This window comes from Hydra viridissima, unplaced genomic scaffold (genome assembly GCF_058129835.1).
Source record: "Hydra viridissima isolate aposymbiotic clone 2 unplaced genomic scaffold, HvirCarnegie_v1 scaffold_7, whole genome shotgun sequence".
Lineage (NCBI taxonomy): Eukaryota > Metazoa > Cnidaria > Hydrozoa > Anthoathecata > Hydridae > Hydra > Hydra viridissima.
This window is the reverse complement of record NW_028324306.1, coordinates 6,402,457-6,423,032: the sequence shown is the minus strand read 5'-3', so window position 1 is coordinate 6,423,032 and position 20,576 is coordinate 6,402,457. Positions and strand designations below refer to the sequence as shown.

General features: G+C 29.3%; 5 protein-coding genes across 10 annotated transcripts in view; 2 read left to right on the top strand and 3 right to left on the bottom strand.

Annotated features, from left to right (window-relative positions):
• LOC145184684 (ADP-ribosylation factor-like protein 3) overlaps positions 1–4,653 on the top strand; it is a 6,994-nt gene extending 2,341 nt beyond the window's left edge. Inside the window, exons 1-2 of one of the 4 annotated variants that reach the window (XM_090092293.1) lie at positions 2,424–2,700; positions 3,235–4,653. In XM_090092293.1, the coding sequence (XP_089948419.1) occupies positions 3,711–4,358 (648 nt within the window). In that variant the 5' untranslated portion in view covers positions 2,424–2,700; positions 3,235–3,710 and the 3' untranslated portion in view covers positions 4,359–4,653. Of the gene's footprint in view, positions 1–2,423; positions 2,701–3,234 lie in introns of those variants that run through there. The other 3 variants (XM_090092295.1, XM_090092294.1, XM_090092292.1) reach the window with 3 other exon arrangements.
• LOC149885873 (uncharacterized) overlaps positions 1–4,736 on the bottom strand; it is a 5,326-nt gene extending 590 nt beyond the window's left edge. The window contains exons 1-4 of one of the 2 annotated variants that reach the window (XM_090092298.1): positions 2,050–2,382; positions 1,008–1,448; positions 501–819; positions 1–314 (exon numbers count right to left, since the gene is read on the bottom strand). The exon at positions 1–314 is cut by the window's left edge and continues 590 nt beyond it. The gene's annotated coding sequence lies outside the window, so the exon portion shown is untranslated. Of the gene's footprint in view, positions 820–1,007; positions 1,449–2,049; positions 2,383–4,654 lie in introns of those variants that run through there. The other variant, XM_090092297.1, reaches the window with a different exon arrangement.
• LOC149885872 (uncharacterized) lies at positions 4,726–8,891 on the bottom strand. The gene is made up of 3 exons (XM_090092296.1): positions 8,742–8,891; positions 7,607–8,657; positions 4,726–7,498 (listed from the first exon to the last, which is right to left on the bottom strand). The coding sequence occupies exon 3, from the start codon at positions 6,896–6,898 to the stop codon at positions 6,305–6,307; it is 594 nt and encodes a 197-aa protein (XP_089948422.1). The 5' UTR covers positions 6,899–7,498; positions 7,607–8,657; positions 8,742–8,891; the 3' UTR covers positions 4,726–6,304.
• Positions 8,892–9,443: 552 nt separating this feature from the next.
• LOC145184624 (uncharacterized) lies at positions 9,444–13,570 on the top strand. Of its 2 annotated transcripts, XM_090092288.1 has the most exons (4): positions 9,444–9,606; positions 9,717–9,757; positions 9,907–9,977; positions 12,350–13,570. In XM_090092288.1, the coding sequence occupies exons 2-4, from the start codon at positions 9,727–9,729 to the stop codon at positions 13,385–13,387; spliced, it is 1,140 nt and encodes a 379-aa protein (XP_089948414.1). In that variant the 5' UTR covers positions 9,444–9,606; positions 9,717–9,726; the 3' UTR covers positions 13,388–13,570. The 2 variants fall into 2 exon arrangements, with proteins under 2 accessions (XP_089948414.1, XP_089948415.1); XM_090092289.1 differs by lacking the exon at positions 9,717–9,757 and having other exon boundaries at positions 9,453–9,606.
• A 1,746-nt stretch (positions 13,571–15,316) lies between these two features.
• On the bottom strand, positions 15,317–16,850 carry LOC149885871 (uncharacterized). The gene is made up of 3 exons (XM_090094225.1): positions 16,624–16,850; positions 15,792–15,984; positions 15,317–15,603 (listed from the first exon to the last, which is right to left on the bottom strand). Exons 1-3 carry the CDS (start codon positions 16,841–16,843, stop codon positions 15,402–15,404), a joined length of 615 nt encoding a protein of 204 aa, XP_089950351.1. The 5' UTR covers positions 16,844–16,850; the 3' UTR covers positions 15,317–15,401.
• Positions 16,851–20,576: the final 3,726 nt, after the last annotated feature.

The window sequence follows — 20,576 nt, the reverse complement described above, 5'->3', positions numbered from 1 at the left end:
TTTAAGTGAATTTTAGGATCCCGGGAATCCAAACCCTATTTTGAAATTAAAAAGTATAAAGTTACTGTATTTGCTCAAATGTACAAAGTGGTAAAATTTAAAAAAATCGAAATGCAAAGAAGAATTGAAGGTTATGAACAAAGTTAGGTTGTTTGGAACTAAAAGTTTTCTCCAAACATTTGTTTGTTAAAACAAAAATATTTATGTGGAAGGATATACTTATTCATTACCAGATCACAAAAAGGAGATTCTTTGAACAATGAGAGGTTTAAAGAACCAATCATTTTATTAAGTTTTCGACTTCTTCGAAAGTTCTGCTAAGAGCGATTAAAAAAAAAAATTTAAAAGTTATAATTGCAAGCCTTCTGAACTTCTAATTAATCAATTTCGTTTTTTAAAAGAAAATGCTATTGTAAATAAGAATTTTTACAATTGGATTTTCTTCATCCATTTTATTTTCATTTTTAAAAATATAAGAAAATTTTAAGAATGTAACTTACGCAAGCAATTTTGAAATACCATAAGTTCCCATAAGACTTTCAATCGGGTTTATATCAGGAGAATGGCCTGGCCAATCAAATAGTATGATATTCTCACTGGCAAGGAATGTCTTTATGGATTTTACAGTGTTACGCGAAGCACTATGTTGCAGAAAAACTTTTCTTTCAACACTAGGTGACCACTCGTAGTTGTATAATTAGTTCGGTCTTGAGCTTGTTTCATTATTCCTTGAACAATTTAAAGACGCGTGGTGCTCACAATACATTGTGGCTAGTATTGTTCTCTAGGTCTGCGACGCACGAACCTGGCTTTTTCTACCTAAATTTCGAAGGTCCATTCATCACTGAATACAATCTGAGTAAAGTAATCAGCATTGATATTTAACACTTTTTCAAATAAAACTAAAACCAATCGGGTTAAGATCGATCAATGCTATATCGTCTTCGTAGACTCTACTAAAATATTATTTGTGCAAGTGTCTGAAATGAAAAAAACAAAAAACTTACCTTATTCCAGTCATCTTGAGAAAAAGCAGAGTGATTCTTAGCCAAGCAAGACGTTTTTTAATCTTTGTAGGGGTAAACTTAAGCTTCTTCAGTGGTTTTCTGCACATGAAGTTCGAAATTTAAATTTTTAAAGGATCCTAGTGAAATGTCGATGCCTTGGCTTCCCAAAACGGCTTTCAGTTTTCTTGGTGATATCTTACAATTCTGTTAGATAACTTTCTTGAATTTTCTGTCATCTCTGGCTCTTGTTATCCCTTTCCGTCCTCTGTGCTTTCAATTCGACCCCTACCTTGAGTTTAGTATTAATTCTTTTGACTGTAGCCTGGGAGACGTTGGCAATTTTGGTAATATTCCTCTTAGTGTCACCTGTTTCTTGCAGAAGATCAGCTATTTTAGCCAATTTATGTAGAGAAATTTCAATCACTTTACTTGCCATTAATTCTAAACAAATAGCAACTTTTATTAAGTTATTATGTGGCTGTCTGATTAAAGAAAAAAAAAAAACACTTAAAAACCACTGAAGTCCAATGCTGTGAAAACAGTCTACAAAGACATGTCTCTAAAAATGACATAATTTGAGTTATGACATATAAAATCAAGTGAAAGTATTTTACTTTATATAAAAAAAATTCGCCATGTCTTTATCAAGTTGAAAAGATTTTTAAAAAATTTATTTATCTTTTTAAAATATTCTTCATCTAAAACATAAAATAAACGTCAGTTAAATTACACGTAAACAACAAAAGCTAAACAGCCATTATTTTTAACTACCAAAAAATTTTTAAAAAAATAAATAAATAAAATGACTAGCGAAGTCTAGAAACTTTGTTTTGAGTCTACTGCATTGTTGTTGTGGGTATTGAGCAAATGTTTATTGGAGGATAACACTTTTCGTAAAGTGTACAATTTTTTGGTAAAGTTTTATGTCTATAAATGGGAAAGGAAGTTCTTTTAATAGGAATTGTATATTTTACTTGGATTCAAATTTAAAATTCACAATTTTTTCTTTTAATATATAAATTTGCTAAATTACGCAACGTACAAAATTATTTCCCGCATTGAGCTTCCTTCTTTTCACAATTATCGATGACTCGATGAAATACAATAAAGAGATTATTTTCGTTAATAACAGAACATTAAAACTAAGTACGGTGCTTTCGTTGGGACTTTGACGCGTAAATTACTTAAGAATAAAACTGAATTACGAATAACGTAAACAAAAATTCTCTTTTTTGCTAAAACCAATAAAATAGCGTTGAGAAACTTGTTCAATAATAAATGCGTCATCGAAACTGAATTTGAAGAGGTTATTTTCTTATATCTTTTTAATGCAAATAACTGAACAGACCATCAAGCTTCTTTGGGTTCGAAACGACGTTTTTTATCGTTGTGTTCAACAGAAATAAAATTTGTCCATATTCTTTATTTCTTATTATAATCTTTACTTTCTTTTTATATTCTTTTTAATTTTTATATTCTTGATTTTACATTATTTAACGCTACTTATTGCATACCATGTTACGCCTGAGTAAACCTATGACATTCGTGTAACCTCAATGAAAATTTCTCACGTATTATAAAATTCAACAACGATATTGTCACAAGAGTTATTTCTTGTAGAGGATTGGTCATATTATTTTTGTTTGGTAAACTTTATCTCATATCCTAACGAACTACAAAACTTGATTATAAGGTAGAAGTTTTCCTTATTTAGATAAAAAATAACATAATAGTTATTATTGTTATCATTATTATTAGTTATTATTACTATGACTCATCAAGAAAAAGCTAGCGTCACTTTTATGAAAATAGAACTGGTTTCCTATTTTTTGCCGCTGAAGTGCATATTTTTATAAAAACTACTAGAAAATCCCATTTGCCTTAATTCTAACTTAGCTCAAGATTTTGTATTACATGAAGAGATTGGCAATTAATTCGGTTATTAAATTATAATAAAGAGTATAAATTGCCAAAAGATAACAATGGTTCTATATAAATAACGCTGTAAAATCCAATTATGATATTTTGATTGATGAATATGTGGTTCGGACATTCGAGAGGCTTTATGTTTTAAATGATATTGCTAATACCAGTGCACTTTTGCATGTGCGTGATATAAACGATGTGTATGTGTGTATATATATCATTTACATTTTATGTATATAAATCATTTACATTTTTAACACTTCTTCTTGGAAAAATTTTTGACTTAATATTGTTTTGATAGACAGCTTGGACGGATGATGCTGCAAGATTAAAATGACGGCATATGCGTACTTTTTTTCGCACGCTTGACGACTTGTTTTTTAATGATGAGATGAAGTTTATATTGTACTGCCGTTGTTTTTTTTTTATTTTTGTTTTTATCAAAAAATTAGTTTTATTAGCTGTTGCTGAACCAGTTTGGTTTTTTTTTCTTTCGGAAATGAGAAAATGTAAATGCTTGTATGAACCACATTTGTTAAATTTCTTTACCCGATACTCTGCTAACTGAAGCGTAAAGGATAAATTATATCTGTATTAAAAATTTTATGATTTCACTAAATTGTTGCTAACAACTTACATTTTTACTTCTTAGCAGTTATTAAATGTGGACTAAGTCATGTACACGAGCATTCACTGATTTTTCATTGCAATAGTTTAATTTTTTGTCATATATATTAACAAGAAGATGAAACTAAAATAAACGTGTTTCTTGGCATCATGGGTAACAGTGTTAGTAACCTAAGCATAAACAACTTGTTTTGTAAGCAGCTGAGAATAGTTTTAATTGGTTTGGATAATGCTGGCAAGACCACATTATTTTACCAAATCCTGTTTAAAGAGGAAATTCCGAGTCCAGCACCAACAACAGCCTTCAACGTTAAAACCGTCCAGTTGCTTAAGAAAATCAAATTAGACGTTTGGGACACCACTGGTTCATCAGTATTTCGTCCATTATGGAAAGCTTACGTGAGAAAAGCGGACGGCATTATATTTGTTATAGATAGTACTGACCATTCGCGTTTTGACGAAGCAAAAATAGAACTTGAATTAATCTTGAATAGTAAGGAAACACACGGTATTCCGGTCCTTATAGTTGCTAATAAGCAAGATTTAGCATCTTCTGTATCACCTATTGACATTGCACAGAAGCTACAGCTTGATAGCCTTGCTTATTCTGTCAACTGGCATGTGCATCCGATTTCAGCACGTAATGGTGATGGTGTGGACGATATGCTAATTGAGCTTGCAGAAATGATATGTATGAACAAAGAAGCAATAAAACGAACAAAGTCTGGCTATATAACCGTGAGTAGTAATTTGAAAATGGCAAGCTTTGAGGAAATACAAGCTTCAGAATTTATTTAACAAAATTAAAATACTAAATATATTTTAGGTTTAAAAAGATAATTCGTTTTGCTATCAGGAAAAAGATGTGCCCTATTTTTTTCCCCCACTTTTTATCTTGCGATATTTTGCGTATTAAGTTGCTAACGCTTATTTTCCTCTAAAAAGAACATTTGTTTCAATTATTATTTATGTCAATATTATTTATGTCTACATTATTTTTTTAATGAAGTTTGTTTTATAAATTTAACGTTTTAGCTAAAAATTTGTAAAACCAAAATTGATTTTTTTTAATGAATAAAAAAGACAACACAGACCTTTTTTTCTTTTTGGCTTTCGTCATCAAAAAACTCTCCTTGATATTTCTTTTGGAACAAAAGATTGTTTTTGTTTTTTTCTAAAAGAGAAATCAAGGAAAAAAGATGGTTGTCATCTTCTGCATTTATAACTCTTGCATATGACAACCATCAGAAAATATAAACATTTTCACAGTTTGAATCAAATTTTTTTTCAAGTTCTTGGTAATAAGACTTTTAATGAAAAATTTATGTAAGTATATTAATTTCTCTATTTAATATATTATTACGGAATATAAATGTTACGTTTTCTATTTGTTTCGACATTCCCGATATTTTTTGAGGTCATGAATTGTCCTCTGTGACTTAAAGGACTTTTTTTTTTTATTTTTTATAAAAAGAGAACAAAAAAACGAGCATTTAACTTTTTCCAGAGTCAAATCCAATTGCAGTAATTCTTTGAAAAAAATTACTAATCAAAGTTTGAAAAAAAAAAAAAAACCGAACGAACATATAAAAAATGAGTTTTGGATTTTAAAAGGTTTGTTTAGGCGCCATTTTATTGTAATATTTGTGAGTTGAATACCCTAATGCAAATAATATTGTTGACAGTATCTAATTTTATTTCTGGTATGGTTATTGGTCATTATTTTTCAAGGGTTCGACAGCTAGTAAATCAAGGTTTTAAGGGGGTCCTATACCATCAAACTTGTGTCGCTGACGTTTGACCTTAAAACACTTTTTACTGCATATAATAGGATGCCCAGGTATAAAAAAAGAAAAAAAACCAAAAAAATTTGAAAAAGTTTTTTTACGGGGTTAATAAACCATGTTGGGACCCGAAATACCCCAATTACTGTTTCCTTAATAACTTTTAAACCATATTTACTTATTAAATAAAATTTTACAAAAAGTTTTTTATTACTATGAAGAACAATTTGAACTAAAATCAATAAAATTTATTGAGTAGTTTATATTTTATAGATAAAAGACCATTTATATCAAAAAGTGACTATAGTTATGTTAGTTCTTATATCAAAATTTCAAAAAATACAAAGTAAAAAACTTTCATTTTAGTGCAGGTTGTAGATCAAACTTAAATGAATAACTTGGGAAATTTTTAGGTCAAATTGTAAAACCTAGGAGATTTTATTCTGGAAACGGTGACTAAAAATAGGCAAAAATCAAAAACTGAGAAAAACAAAAATAAGAAAATAAATAGAAAATAACAAGTATCAAAATAACATCACACATAAAAAAATCAATATGCTCCAGTTATATAAGACTCATAGTCATTTGTGTTTGTCTGTTCATCAATAAAACCCTTTCTTTTAGCTCTTAAAACTTTTCTTTGCTTTTTATAGGAACTACTTGACTTCTTGTTAGCTTTTTTTATTCTACATAAATCTCGTTTTGGACCATTTATGCAAAATGAAGCTCCAGGAGTAATGTTTAAAAATTTAAATACATTATGAAGCCCATTAAATCCATCATTAAAATGAATAACTGCTGAACAAACACCAATTTTAATTATTTTTTGACTGCAATATTGATTTTTAGGGCATCGAGACCAAATCATTGCATTAAGTGATTCATTGACATTCTGGGTCATTCCATGCAAACATTTAATCAATAAACTATCGGTACTTAGGTCCATAAAAGTTTATACTTTCATATACTGGTTATACTTTCATTAGCAGCAGTCATGTATGAATCTAACATTTTGTTGTTAATTTCGTTATAAGCTTTGAGATTTATAGGACCTGTTAAACTTAGTATACGCGAAAAGGTCTGAATTGATGCAAGACCTTTGCCAATTTCTCGAAGTGCCATAACACATCTAGTGTTAATGTCAAAACATTTTTGACCACTTTTATTTGGTAAAATAATTTCTTTAGAGGTAAAAATATTTTTACTCCATTGACAATAAGTATAGGAAAGTCTCAGTTTATTTGCCCATCCTTTCTTTTCTGTTGTTAAATTTTGAGTACATAATCCCATTTGATTACATTCTGGGCAAACTGAATACAAACATATTGTTTCTGCCAAAATATTAAAGTCTATTAGCAAATAAGATGTATTCAAATCTGCTTCCTTCACGTTATTATTTTTCAATTTTAAACCACTTGCTGAACATGGAGCTTCATTTATAATGATTTCTGAAGTAGGAATTGAATTATTTATTGTTTTTGGTGGAGCAACTACAAATCGATTTCCATGAAATACTCTTTTTAAAGGTTTGTAACCTGACTTTCTTCGACCCATAACAAAATTTTAACTGCAGTACCAATTTACTAAATTCAAACAAATTAAATGAAGCACAAGGTTAATATAGTTTTGTTCTTGCAAAGTATAGCCAAAAAATGAGTTTGAAAGTTGGCAAACTATACTTTAAAAATGCAGCGTTAACATTTTCAAGCATTCATTTTAGCAGTGGGTAAAAAAGATCAGAGGAAACTTTTTTAATTTTAAAAATTACGTTGCTAGGGGCGTAACTACGCAAAACAATTTCAGCACTTTGTTTAAAATTAAAATTATACCAACTTGTGTTCTGAATTTATTTAAAATTATTAAAAAAACTTAAACTAGTATAAATTTCGCACAAAATTATGTAAAAAAAAAAAATTTGAAATTTTCCATTTTTAATGGTATAGGACCACCTTAAGGGATTGGTAGTTGATAAATAAAGATTTTTGCACATTTTGAGTATTTATCTTATAATTAAATTACGAATCTGAAGCTGGAATAAAGTCTCTGCCCACTATACAACGTTTCTTCCTACCAGACTAATCTTCTGCTCTTGATCGGCTTATACAAAGTTTAATGTAGTTTTTTTTTCACAGCCCGTTGTTCTTTATTCAAATGCTAAAATAATTTTTTCTGATTAAATTCATACTTTTAGACTAAAGAACTTGTTCGATAAAAATTTTCTGTATACGAAAATCATATGTTCTAAAAAAAAAATTCACTGACCTCTTCTTCTACCACAACTGCGACGAAGAGTTCTTCTATACAACTGCGACGAAGAGTTCTTCTATCACAACTGCGACGAAGAGTTTTTCTAGGTCCAATTTTAAGAGTATTCCGATATAAGCTCTTCAGAAATGGTTACAAAATGATTAGTAACATTTTTCCATAAAAACAAAAATCCTGCTTTTTGCATAACACGCTTAATGTGTCGCAAGATCTCAATAAAATATATCCTTATTTTGGTAATCATGATACTAACACTGATTCCAATACTTGAGAGCTACCGAAGAAAAACTTTCTCTAAGTGTGCATGTACATAACAATTAAAATGGTCAACAAGAAGATTTTAGTACTTTAATCTTTAGAAAATATTATTCTTCTGTTTTGTACTTCATTAGCTCCTTCACAGATAACTTATAAATTATACATCATCTTTTTTTTCAATTTCGATTTTTAACACACTTCTTAACATCCTTTGAGGTACCCGCAGCTCGCAGGGAAAAGACTTTCATACATTCTTTGAAACTAAAGGAAAAATTAAAAAAAAAAATTCTTGTACAGTCTTTCTATTAGTCTCAGTTACACACTGTAATTGGTCGATCTATTTTGCTAGGAAATAATTCTTTTTGCGGACTGTTAATGCGGTATGAGTAAGTAATACCAAAGAAATGCTTGTCTCCTCCTGATAAATTCTAAACTTTATGGCTAATGCATAAAATTCACCAAGGATGATATTTTATGTCATATGAACATAGATAAGTTAGCTTTGAACATACTGATAAGATGCTACTTAGCAAATTTGGCATGTCAAGCGATATTACTATATATGGCTTTTAACCACACAAATCCATTGAGTGTATTTTTCAAATTGTTCCAGATCCTCTCCTTACAAGTTCTGGACTAATTTGAAGTTCTAGACTTTATTGAGTATAATGAGATATAAATGATGTGGTTTCGATCTTTTCCGCTGCAGCTTCTTTTTATCACTTGAGTGCCAGTTTGCTTTTTAAAAAATGATTCACTAAAAGAAAACTAATGGTTCGTCTTGAAGAACCTACAAAAATATCAAAAATGGTACTTTTGAAGGTAATTTAAACCTGTCAATAATTTTCAGCCAATAAAAAGCCAAACAACAAACCTTTTTCTGTTTCATGATTGCACATTTAAACATGATAAATAAATTTACTTTAACTGAACAAAAGCCAAAATGGAAACAATAACAAAACAAAAAATGTTGAAAAAAAAAATAGTTTTGCTATAAACTTTATTTCAAATTTCATTTTCTCCTTTAAATAATAATGATTACAAAGTAAATAAAGTTACTTGAAGTAATATAAATATTTACGAATAATATAATGATAAAATGTCAATACGCAAAGCATATAACTTCCAACTTAAATTATTAGTTACCATCAGATGGCTCATCAAATTTATTTTGTTACCAGATAAAAAACGACTGGTAGACCTCAAAAATTTTAAAGTATTACCGGGAAGGTGACCCAAGTTAACTCGTAGGAATAGATGAGACTGGGGAATAGATTGCATTTAATGGGAAACTGGTTGCATTTAATAAGCGCATAATTATTGCCGCTTTTTATCAACAAATTTTCAAAGAAAGCTATAACAACATTTAAAAAAAAACATTTTAAAATAATTATTTCGGAGTATACTCACTATCCACATCGATAACTGCTTCCCACTTGTTTGACTGCTGATTGATTCCGAAGGCGAAGAAGTTATAGTTCTTAGAAACAATCTATTCCTTCTTTAACAGCGGCCACCAAGTATCGTAATGTCATCCATGTCATCCATGTCTTTTTTTTTGAGCGATTTTATCATTAGGTTAAGCGGTTAACGTCAAATAACCGCGTAACCTAACGACTGCTAAGCTTAACGGTTAATGTCAAATAACCGCTTAACCTAAAATGGCTCAAAAAAGCTTTAAACTTGCTTTTTTCGATTTGAGCCATTTATTGCTATTGGTGCCTCACAAGGTTTTGTAGGTAAGAATCGAATTTTATGTAGTTCAACATACTTAACTCATCTTTAATGTTTTGTGAGTTATGAGATATTTCCAGTTAAAAATATGTAAATGATTTTACGTGTTTAACAGCAAACTTATCATGATAAAGCTTCTGAACTTTTTAAAACCAAGTAATTATTTTTGTTTGTTAATTTTTGAATTTGTTTTTGCTTACTGCATGCTGTGTTTTGATGAAATGGTTATTAACAACATTGGAGTTTTGGTATCACTTTTTTTTTAATGCTCATAGTATAATCAATTTTTTACTTTTTTTTTAAAGAGAACATTATAGAAAAAACATGTCAACTGCACACTATCCAAAGATTGCAATCACAAAAACAAAGAATTAAGGTAATTAATGCATATTAGATGTTTTTATACTTGAAAAGGTGTATTTCTATGAATAATAAAGCCTTAGTTTAGTTTTTTTTTTTTAAGTTTCTTGAAAAATTGCCAGAACCAAAAAAAAGGAGGTAATAGTTGCCAAACTCTTATGGTAAACTTAATTCTCTACAAAGCAAGGTTCATAATTTTTTGTTTATCTTTATCAAACATATTTGAAAATATCATCAAAACAGGATGAAGAAAGAGAACTTAAAATTTTATTTAGAAAACTGTTCCAACAGTAATTGATTCATGTTGGAGCATTTTAAAATAAAAAAGTTTTATTGAAACACCATCGCTAACATAATCTGAAGTGGTGAGATTTAAACCTGGGTACCAGATTTTAGAACTTAAAATAGTTTTAATAATAAAACTTATTGTTACCTAACTTTTTCCAAGTTTAAAGTTTATTAAGTATTCTTTATTTAAGAATTTTTAGGTTAATTCATCTGTGTTTTGAAATTTTGGCAAAAATTGTGGCTTACCATCCCTTATAACTGCTGCATTCTGTATAATATTATTAGAGTATTTCATTTCTAAATTGGATGCCACCATAAATTGCAGAAGCTTAAAATTTTTGATGCTGAGTATTCATTTGGAAAATAATTTTGAATTGCAGCTAAAGTTATTTCATATTATATAATTAATGCAAAGTTGACATCTTGTTTGTTGTTACCTGTATATAGAGTCTTTTCCCCTAATTTTAAACTTTTCTTAAAATTGCTGAAAAAGTTTTGTTTTTTCAAATACTCTATGAAGCAAAGCCAAAGAGATATCCCCTGCAGACACTTTTACATAAAAGCTGTGATAAGTGAACTGAAATGGTTTGAAAATGAACTATTTAGTACTAATCAAATTATTTTTTTAAGTTTTTAAGCAAATGTATCATACATCAGATAATTTTTATGATCATTATAAGTGACAAAGAAATTTTTTTTCTGGTTGTCTGATCCATAAATGCTGAGCAATTTTGAATAAGCTGAGACATTTGGCAGATGGTTATCAATGCTCAGATGTTAAAACCAGCAGATCTAAATGTATTTAAACTTTCCTCTATTTCATCTCTCGTGACACTTTTCTTTGAGATGGCTTTAATTATGTAAGGTATTGATTTCCTGAGGCCAACAATCATAAAGACATTTAATTACTCTTTTGTAGAGATTACCCTCTTTATTTTGTCCAGTTGATCTGAGATATTCACAAGATTGTTGAAGACAAATTCTTTCAAAAAGGATCACATAGTCATTGCTTATTTTGTCTTTATTTAACAATAACTTTAATGATTACATTGAATCAAGTCCACCTGATACTAACTTCTTTAATAATGACCTTGATGGTAAAGGAAGTTGTTCCAAACAATGTGAATAAGTTTGAGATGAATATCTTTGCATTAGTCCAAAACGTAAAACTTTTGAAGAAATTGAAGGATAACTTTTAGTTTTGAAAATTGATAAAAGTTGTTAATCACAGATAAGTCCTTCAGGACTTATCTGTGATTAATAATTTTGTGAAGTTTGTAAATTAAATTCTTTGGTTGCTTTATTTTCAACAATTTTCAACAGTTGTTGTGCAACTACAACACGAAGTAAAGGGATAATGTAGTTTTACTTGAAAATTCTTATCAACACTTATTGATTCAACAAAAAAAAAAACAGTAATGTAAAACAAAACTTTCATATCTTTGAAAAATAAATCTATTTGGAGAGTTATATTCATAAATCATATCAGTGTTTTTTATTTGATCCATTTCTTAAAATGAATGAATTTCATCTGGGATGGTAGAATCTAGCTTAGTCGGTGTTTTACAAAAGTTAGAAACTTTAGACATAACAGAAGATGGAATGCAAATTTCTTCAGAATAAATGGATGGAGCAGGTTTAGCTAATGTTTTACTGTTTTAGACTTTTTTCTATTTATAAATTTAAATAGCCAGTTCGATAACCACTGAGCATTTATTTACCATAGTTCTTACAACTAAGTTGGCAGTTTGATCAATATTGTTTTATTATGAATAATATATCTTCCTATATATATATATATATATATATATATATATATATATATATATATATATATATATATATATATATATATATAGAGAGAGAGAGAGAGAGAGAGAGAGAGAGAGAGAGAGAGAGAGAGAGAGAGAGAGAGAGAGAGAGAGAGAGAGAGAGAGAGAGAGAGAGAGAGAGAGAGAGAGAGAGAGAGAGAGAGAGAGAGAGAGAGAGAGAGAGAGAGAGAGAGAGAGAGAGAGAGAGAGAGAGAGAGAGAGAGAGAGAGAGAGGCCATGATTTACTCTGTAATTAAGTTATGTTTTTATTTTTTCTTACCTTTTTTAGGATAAGGTGTCGCATAAATACTCATTTCCTGCAGAAGATTCTCCACATGAAGGAACTTGGTTGCAGTGGCCTCATCACTATCAGTATGGAATTGATTACAGAGATTCAATTGATGAGACATGGGTTAAGATAGTAAAAGCTCTCAAAGACAATGAAAAAATTCATATTGTTGTATATGATAAAGAAGAAGAATTAAGAGTTACAAGTCTATTACACAAATCTGGTTTAACATTAAATAACATTGGTTTTAATATCCATAAAACTAATGATGTTTGGATAAGAGATAATGGACCAATCTTTGTGAAAAATTCTTTAGATGATGTAGTTGTTGCGCATTGGGGCTTTAATGGTTGGGGAGGAAAATATCTGTATGATCATTGTAGCAAAATCCCTTCTTGTTTAGCAACTGATTTAGGAATGGATATTGTTAAGATAAATATGGTTGTTGAAGGTGGAGCAATAGAAGTAGATGGAAAGGGTGCATTACTTGCTACTAAAAGTTCAATTATTAGCCAAACTCCATCAGCAGTGCGAAATCCTGGTCTCAATGAAAAAAATGCTGAATCAATATTGGAGCAGTATTACGGCGTTTCAAAAGTTATTTGGCTTGAAGGTGGTCATCCAGAAGCAGATCCTACAGATATGCATATTGATTTATTAGCTAGGTTTGCACCAGAAAATAGATTGTTAACCATGAGTCATGAAGATTTGATTTTTGTTGGACTTTCCAAAAAAGATGTAAGCACTCTTTATACTGCATCGAATACTGAGGGAGTTGTATATAGTAAAATAATTCTACCTTTAACCCAGAGTTTGTTGACAGCAACAAATGGTGCAAGGTTCAAGGGATCCTACACGAACTTTTACGTTGGTAATGGGGTGGTTTTAGTGCCTAATTACAATGATCCAAATGATTCTTCTGTGAATTTACTTATTCAAGACGTTTACCCAGATAGAAAAATAATACCAATTGACGTTGGAAATCTGTCCGTCTATGGTGGTACTATACATTGTGTTACTCAGCAACAACCGCTTTAAGCCAATGCTTATCAATAAAAATAGTTGAATGAATCCGTGTTCTGAGATTATCTCTTGTGAGGCTGTTGGTACGTGAATGTAATGTTTAGTATTTTTAAGCAACTTTTAATCAATCTGCTTTGTTTGTTTATATTTTTTAAAGCGTTTTTTGTTTTAAACAAAATAAAACAACAAACAGTTTAATCCATGTTTTTTTTATTTCAATTGCACAATTTATCAAATGTAAAAAAAAACTCGCTCGTGAGACAAAGAACTTGTTAATGGAATAGTTTCCGAATTGTATCATCTGTTTAAAGAAAAAGGTGGTATTTTTGCCTTAAATCACGGAAAGCTGTTTAATATTCTTTTCAAACTCAGGATTTAGAATAAAAAGAAATGCTGGTCCGGCCTAGGTTTTTAAACTTCAATGTAAAGTTTTTAAAAAAAAAAGGGTTTGAGGTGGAAGGCTTGTTTTACAAAATAAAGTGTTTTTTCATTTACACAAAAATTTAAAATACATTTTGGTTTTAATATGTAACTTTGATGACCCTTTTTACTTTGTTGGTGTTTAATTTTCAATTTTTCGGCAAATAAGAGTTCTTGTGAATCCGATGTTTCTTGTGCTGATCATTTTTTACTTCAGTGTTAATCAAATGGTCTAATATTCATCTAATAATAGATTACTCTTTATCTTGACACAAAATTTTTTACCATTGGACAAATACTTTAATGTCAAAGTTCATCATATATAAAAAAACCTATAAATTCATTAACTAAGAACTTTCTTTTTTCATCAAATTCATTTAATTTTTCAATTACTATTTCAAATTCTTCAGCTAGAGTTAATAAAATGGTTTCTCTACTGCAAATCGATCCCAATTCCAATTCGAGAAATTTGAATGCGTGTTTTAAACTACAATTTATTTTTACGTCGAAGCTTAATGCCATTTTGAGGTCTGTTATTACTTTCTGTACTTGATCAATAGCTTAGCTGCTGGAGAACACCACCTTTTCTTGCAACCACGTAAAAACTTTTACGTATTTCTCTTCACATATTGTTATAGTTTGTATACCATATATTGTTATAGTTTATATTCCATTTTATACCACTTATGACACGTCACTATCCATTGTGAAGAATAAAAACTTCCGAATATAAGTCTGAATAAACGGTTTAAAATTTGCATACGAAAATATGACATAAGACTTGAAAACAAGAAACTGTTTATGGTAACTTGAAACCTCCACAACGACGGATCATCATTATATAGACATTGAAAGTCAGGAAAGTTCATCCATTACAATTTTTAAATCCGTCGAAGTCTATGCATTAAATTCACCAGTAGATGTAGGTGGAATGAATTAATTATCTAAAAAAAAGATTGGCTTTAGCATCTGGTTAATTGATGCTGAAAGAACAAATTTTGAAGCCACTCATTAGCTATTGTTTTTAATGATGATGAAGATGATAATTAAGATGACGATGAAGATGATAACGAAGATATAAATTGTCTAAGAAGAACATTCCTCAAAATATTTTCCAAAAAACTATGAAAATCCTTTTTTTCTTTCAAATTTAATTTGAAACAATAAGCTCCCAATATCAAAAAAGTTTAGTTAAACTAAATTTAAATAAAAAATAAAGGTGCTAATAGGTACAGGAATCATGAAGATAAATCGTTTTTAGTCATAAAAATCATAACGTTAACTTTACTAAAATATTTAAAAAAACTTATTGTAAGACTCAGGTTCCCAAGTATTGTAGTCAAATGCTTCTCCATATAGTATTTTTTTATAATTTCATTTTTTGTGTTTGTCGACTGTAAAGAGATTTTCCACAAACAAACAAAACTAAGTTCAGTCTTTCTTAAATAAAATTAAATACTGTGCATTGCAATGCTTGAGGAAGTAATATTTGAACAGTTGACTGTATCTGGTGGTGGCTAAAATATTTATGGTGTTTAAAATCAAATGTTGTCATTGCTAAAATATTTTTGCGTAATAGTGAATAGATACAATCAAACAAAAAGTTAAATTATATGTAATTTGAAAAAATGGAATCCTTCCGAATTTCGCATGAACATGAATGCCCAAATGTTAGGTTGAATTCTTGACTTGCATTGAAGATAACTGTTTTTTTAACAACGCTGATTGTGCAATCTCCTTCACCTCCAAAACAGCTTTCAGAATAATCCTCGTCTTGGCAAGTCACATGGTAATGGTAACGAGGAGAATAACTAAAAAGGTTAAAAATTTGTACATAGTTAATTTTAACCATTTTTCTTAAAAAAGAAATACGTTCTGATAGTATGTGCTACTTCCATATTTCTTAAACAATAGTAGACAACAAATAAGATAAAAACGTCATCAGTTAATTACGACTAAAATAAAACAGCACTTATAAGATTTTTTTTTACACTCTTACCTAACAGGCAATATTACTAAATGGATACATTTTCTGCATAAGTTGTAAAGAGTACCTTCAGCATTCAACGTTTTCTTTTTTGTACAACAATCGTTGAAGTTATGACAGAACACAATTCGTGTTCCGTTGGGAAGACCGTATGGTGTTGTCCAAGTTGACGAGGTTTCTCTCTTTTTTCGACGCTGGAGTTTTCCTGGTAATTGAAAAAATATATATTAAAGCTGAGAGTGACCTTTTGATTGCCATATTTTGTCAGCAAACAATTAACTTAACCGTTTAGTTTACACATGCTTTTTTTTATATGTTTTGTTAACATGTTTTAGTTTTAACAACTTTGAAGTGTAAAGACAATTTGTTATGGAATATAATGAAATAACTTTGTATGCGTTTTTGGATATTGTGTGAAGACAAATAAAGTTTATATGTGCACTTTTGGGGACCATTTCTGACGCGTTTATATTGTAATCTATATTTTAATAGTAATTTTTTCTTTATTAAATAACTACACTAGTGATTAATTATAAAGAATACAAACGATAGTTACGCAGTTATAAAGAACTGCATACATCTGTTTTTATAATCTCTTTTAACTGCTATGCGTAGAATTATTTAAAACCATTATAACTCAGTTCCCCTTTTTTCCTACCGTAAGAGAAAGCCAAAACAATGTAATACACAGCTGAAAATAAATCTCGATTTTTGACGTATTTTGCAAACATTCGTTTTTTAGAATCAGCTCATATAAACGCGACTATTCGATTAACTAGACATGATTTTAGTACGCTGATTTATTGTAAAGTAAGCTTACTCAAGCTAACACTTTTATACGTACCAGAACATATCAAAGGGGAGGAAGTAGCTTGTATTAGAGAATTCAGTAAATTAGCTGTTCGCACCGTCTCTTTTGTGTTATTTCGCTTGCATGAATACGATGCATAACTTTTATTGACGTATGCTACTTCATTGAATTCTTCTTTTTGATATAGCGAAGTGGAGATGAACCTGAAGTAAGCAGAACAAAACGCTGTACAGAGGAAAACAGTTGACGTCATTTTAATAGTTCCTAAATAAAAATCAACTAAAGTCAAAAAATTTTACATCGCGATCTTTTTACACAAAACATACTTTTTTACTTATTTTATAAAGAATTTTATTCATGGCTCCCATCATTTTGGGAATATGATTCAATCAAAGAGTTCTGCATATTCTTCTACCAGCAATCGATACTATATCTCTTTGATCTGTCTGAATGTTTACAAAACAGTTTCTATAAAAGTGTAACAAATTTTTCTCAAGACAGGGGTGGGGTAAGATATATTAGAAAGACGTCATTTTTACCGATTAAACAATCAATCATTTCATCGTCGCATTTAATTTTTAAAGGAAAGTTTTATTAATGATTAGCCATAATAATCTGTTGTGAAAATTTTTTTTTTTTTTTTTTTTGAAATTGCCTTTGCATTTGTAATCCGAGTATAGTGTTCATCTGATCTTTTTCTTCCTTTAACGTTCGACCAAAATTTGTTTATTTAAACATGTACTCAAACACGCAATGACTTAAGATTAAATAATCGCAGTATTACAAACTTATAATCTCTAAACGATTCAGCCTGTTAAACGACAACTTAGCACGAGTGGCACGCTTTAGGTCCTTTTTTCGGATTCGCGTTTAGAAAGTTTCTTTTTAAACTTTTAACTGAATAATATAAACACAAAATTTAAAAGGCTAATTGAAATCTAAGTTTTTATTGCCACATTGAATTTAATAGCGATCCAGTGACATTCAAAACTTTCAAAGAAAAAAAAAATCTTTCTCGAACAAATGATTTTTTAAAGTTGAGTGGCCACCTGCGGATTCTAAAAAAAAAGTTTTATGAATCAATAAATACTGTAAATGTGATTGTTTTGCATGCTAATTTCTATAACACTAAGGTGAATCTCATCAAATTAGTTGTAATTTATTGGGTTTGTGACACAATCAGAGACACAAAAAATATAACTTGGTATTTTTTTATCGTTATTTTATAAATATATAATAGTTTAGCAATTGTAAAAATTCATTATAAGTCTCTAGTAAAAAACAAAATAACAATTTCTGTAAAAATATTAAGAAAAGATAACTATTTACATGTAGAAAAAAAACAAACAAGCAATCCGCTTACGATAAAAATTTCAATAAAGCTTCTTCCAGAATATCCACTATGTCTAGCCTTCAAAGAACACCATCATTAATTGTTCATAAATATGACTGACTGGTTATCCTAGTGCTAATCAATTATCTTCTGAAGCTTTATTACCAAGATATGCAGATGTGCAAATCATTTTAAGGATATTATTAGTAATAGATATTATAGTATTCTTTGATTTGCTGTATCATTCCCTTTACTATTTTTAATTTTATGCAATTAAGTTATTCACAGTTTTTGCTGCTGCATTGCTTCAAATTGCTTATCCCTTGAATATAACAGAACTAAATCTTTGGCAACGCCTTTTTAAAAAAATATCTCCCAAGCTTGATTCTATCCAAGTATACGTGGTTTCTAACACCACGCAAACCTGATTAATTTATTATTTCTTTATTTTGTGTTTTAGGAGAGAAACACAAGAAACTCTGATAAAATTTGCAATAACAGAGTTGTTTTTTTAAAGGTGGTGTAACTATACAAACACATTTTTTAATGGAGTATTTAATTTATTTATCCTTTCGAGGTAAACATTTGACTCCAGCATAAAACACTGAAGTATATACATATAAGACATTGAATATATACATATAACACATTGAATATATACATATAACACATTGAATATATACATATATTGAGCTACTTGCTTACATCCTTCGATGTTTCACATATGAAGGCAAAGAAGTAATAACACGATAGAATTCTGAATAGCAATCTTTTTTGCGTTTTAATTCATATGTGCTAAGCACTTACAGTAAGCATTGGCCTGCAACGTGGTGGATTGTTGTTTGTGGTTGCCTCAAGATTAGTTAATGTGCTACAAAAATCTTTAGTCAAAACCTACAACATCATCAGCAGCAGAAAAAACGATCAGCACTGTAGTTTTGTAGTTCACTGATAATTATGATGATAAAAGCTCCTCTAATCATTCTGAAAACGCGAGTTTTGACAAGATGGCAAATAAAAAATTAGTGTGGTTTACTCTGATCATTTCTTATGCTCATAATGTCAGTATCATATGTGATATATAAATAACATTAACAAAAACTTGTCAACAAAGTTGTTTTCATTTTGCTTTTTTTAGAATTTTCTTAAGCAAATTTTTGTTAAAAATTTATGTAAAAGTAAAATTTTCCTTAAGGGTTTTTTTTATGTTAAAAAAATGGTTTGAAAAGAAAATCTGTTTTGTAATTGATTCATTTAATTTGCAGCTTCCAAAATCATTTCCATCCACACACTGGGAAAATTTAGGCTCCCTTTTCTTTCCATCTAAGGCCTGACATCAGAAGCCCTTTTGATTCTTTTTAAAATGTGATCATTTTTTTTTCTAACGTAGCTTCACCAACAAATTGCAAGTATGGTACATTCGCGTAAAACCCAAATGATAAGATAAATTAAAATAGGTGTCTTGAATTTTAATTCACAACGTTCTTGAGAAGACCTTTAATTAGTTTTTTTTTCATGTTGTTAAACTTCGAGTAAAAAATAAAACACGCAAAAATGCATAAAAGCTACAAAATTAAAGAACTCTTCTAATCGTTCCACCAGATTAACTTTTGATGTGGTATTTGTCACTTAAAACATGGACCTATAAGAGATGTACGTGCAACCTATTGTTTTACATCAAAGAGGCCGCAAAAATCAGTGAGCCATGCGAGTTTCCGATAAACTCTAAATTTTCACCCGTCAACAAAAAAATCCATTAAAATGCCTGCCCTTAGTTTTAAAACAGAAACTCTGATCACGTGGTATTAGTTTAAACTCTTATAGCATTTGTTTAATAAGGCTGTTCAGGATAAAGTAACTACTTCACGCGTTGACAAATTACTAAACAAATTACACCAAGGTAAAGGAAATGAGTTGTCGGCACAAACAGATTTTCATCATTTTTCCAAGATAAACATTTATAAATTTGGGAACTTTTTTCGTGTAAACAAAGTTTCGTCAATAATAAAATAGACCTGTAAGAATAATTTTAAAATGATTAAAAAAAGTATAGCGAAATATAAAAAAGCTTAAATAAATTTTTTTGTCAAGGTCTGGTTTCATTCAACTCCTTGGTCCTTCATTCACCAGCCTTAATTTTGTGCATTTTTTCCGATATATCGCCATTTTTTGCCTCGACTACTCTGAAAACTCCATAATAATTAATTCCACTAAGCATTATTTTTTAATAGGTGTATTTTCTAATGGGCTTTTTTATAATTCATTTGATAAAGCAAAACCTTTTAAAAAGTTATTCAAATTTATAATTATATTGCAAAATGCGGCCAGATAATTCATGTTTTCGTTTTTCGTATTTAATATATTACTTCATTTATCATAAAAAGCACATAATAGCCCATTTGTTTTTGTCAAGTAAAAATTAGTTTATATATAGCTGGTAAATGTTATTATTTTAATGTTAAATACTTAATTATTCTTGCGGTTTGCCATAAATTGGCTTTGCTAAATTCTTTAAAACTGTGACAAATTACTTTTTTCTTTGTTGTATTTACATTCATTTTATGTATAACTTATTTATCCTTAATTGTATATATTTCTATTGTTAAACATAAATATAGAAAGTTCTATAACATTCATAAACTGGAAGTCTACA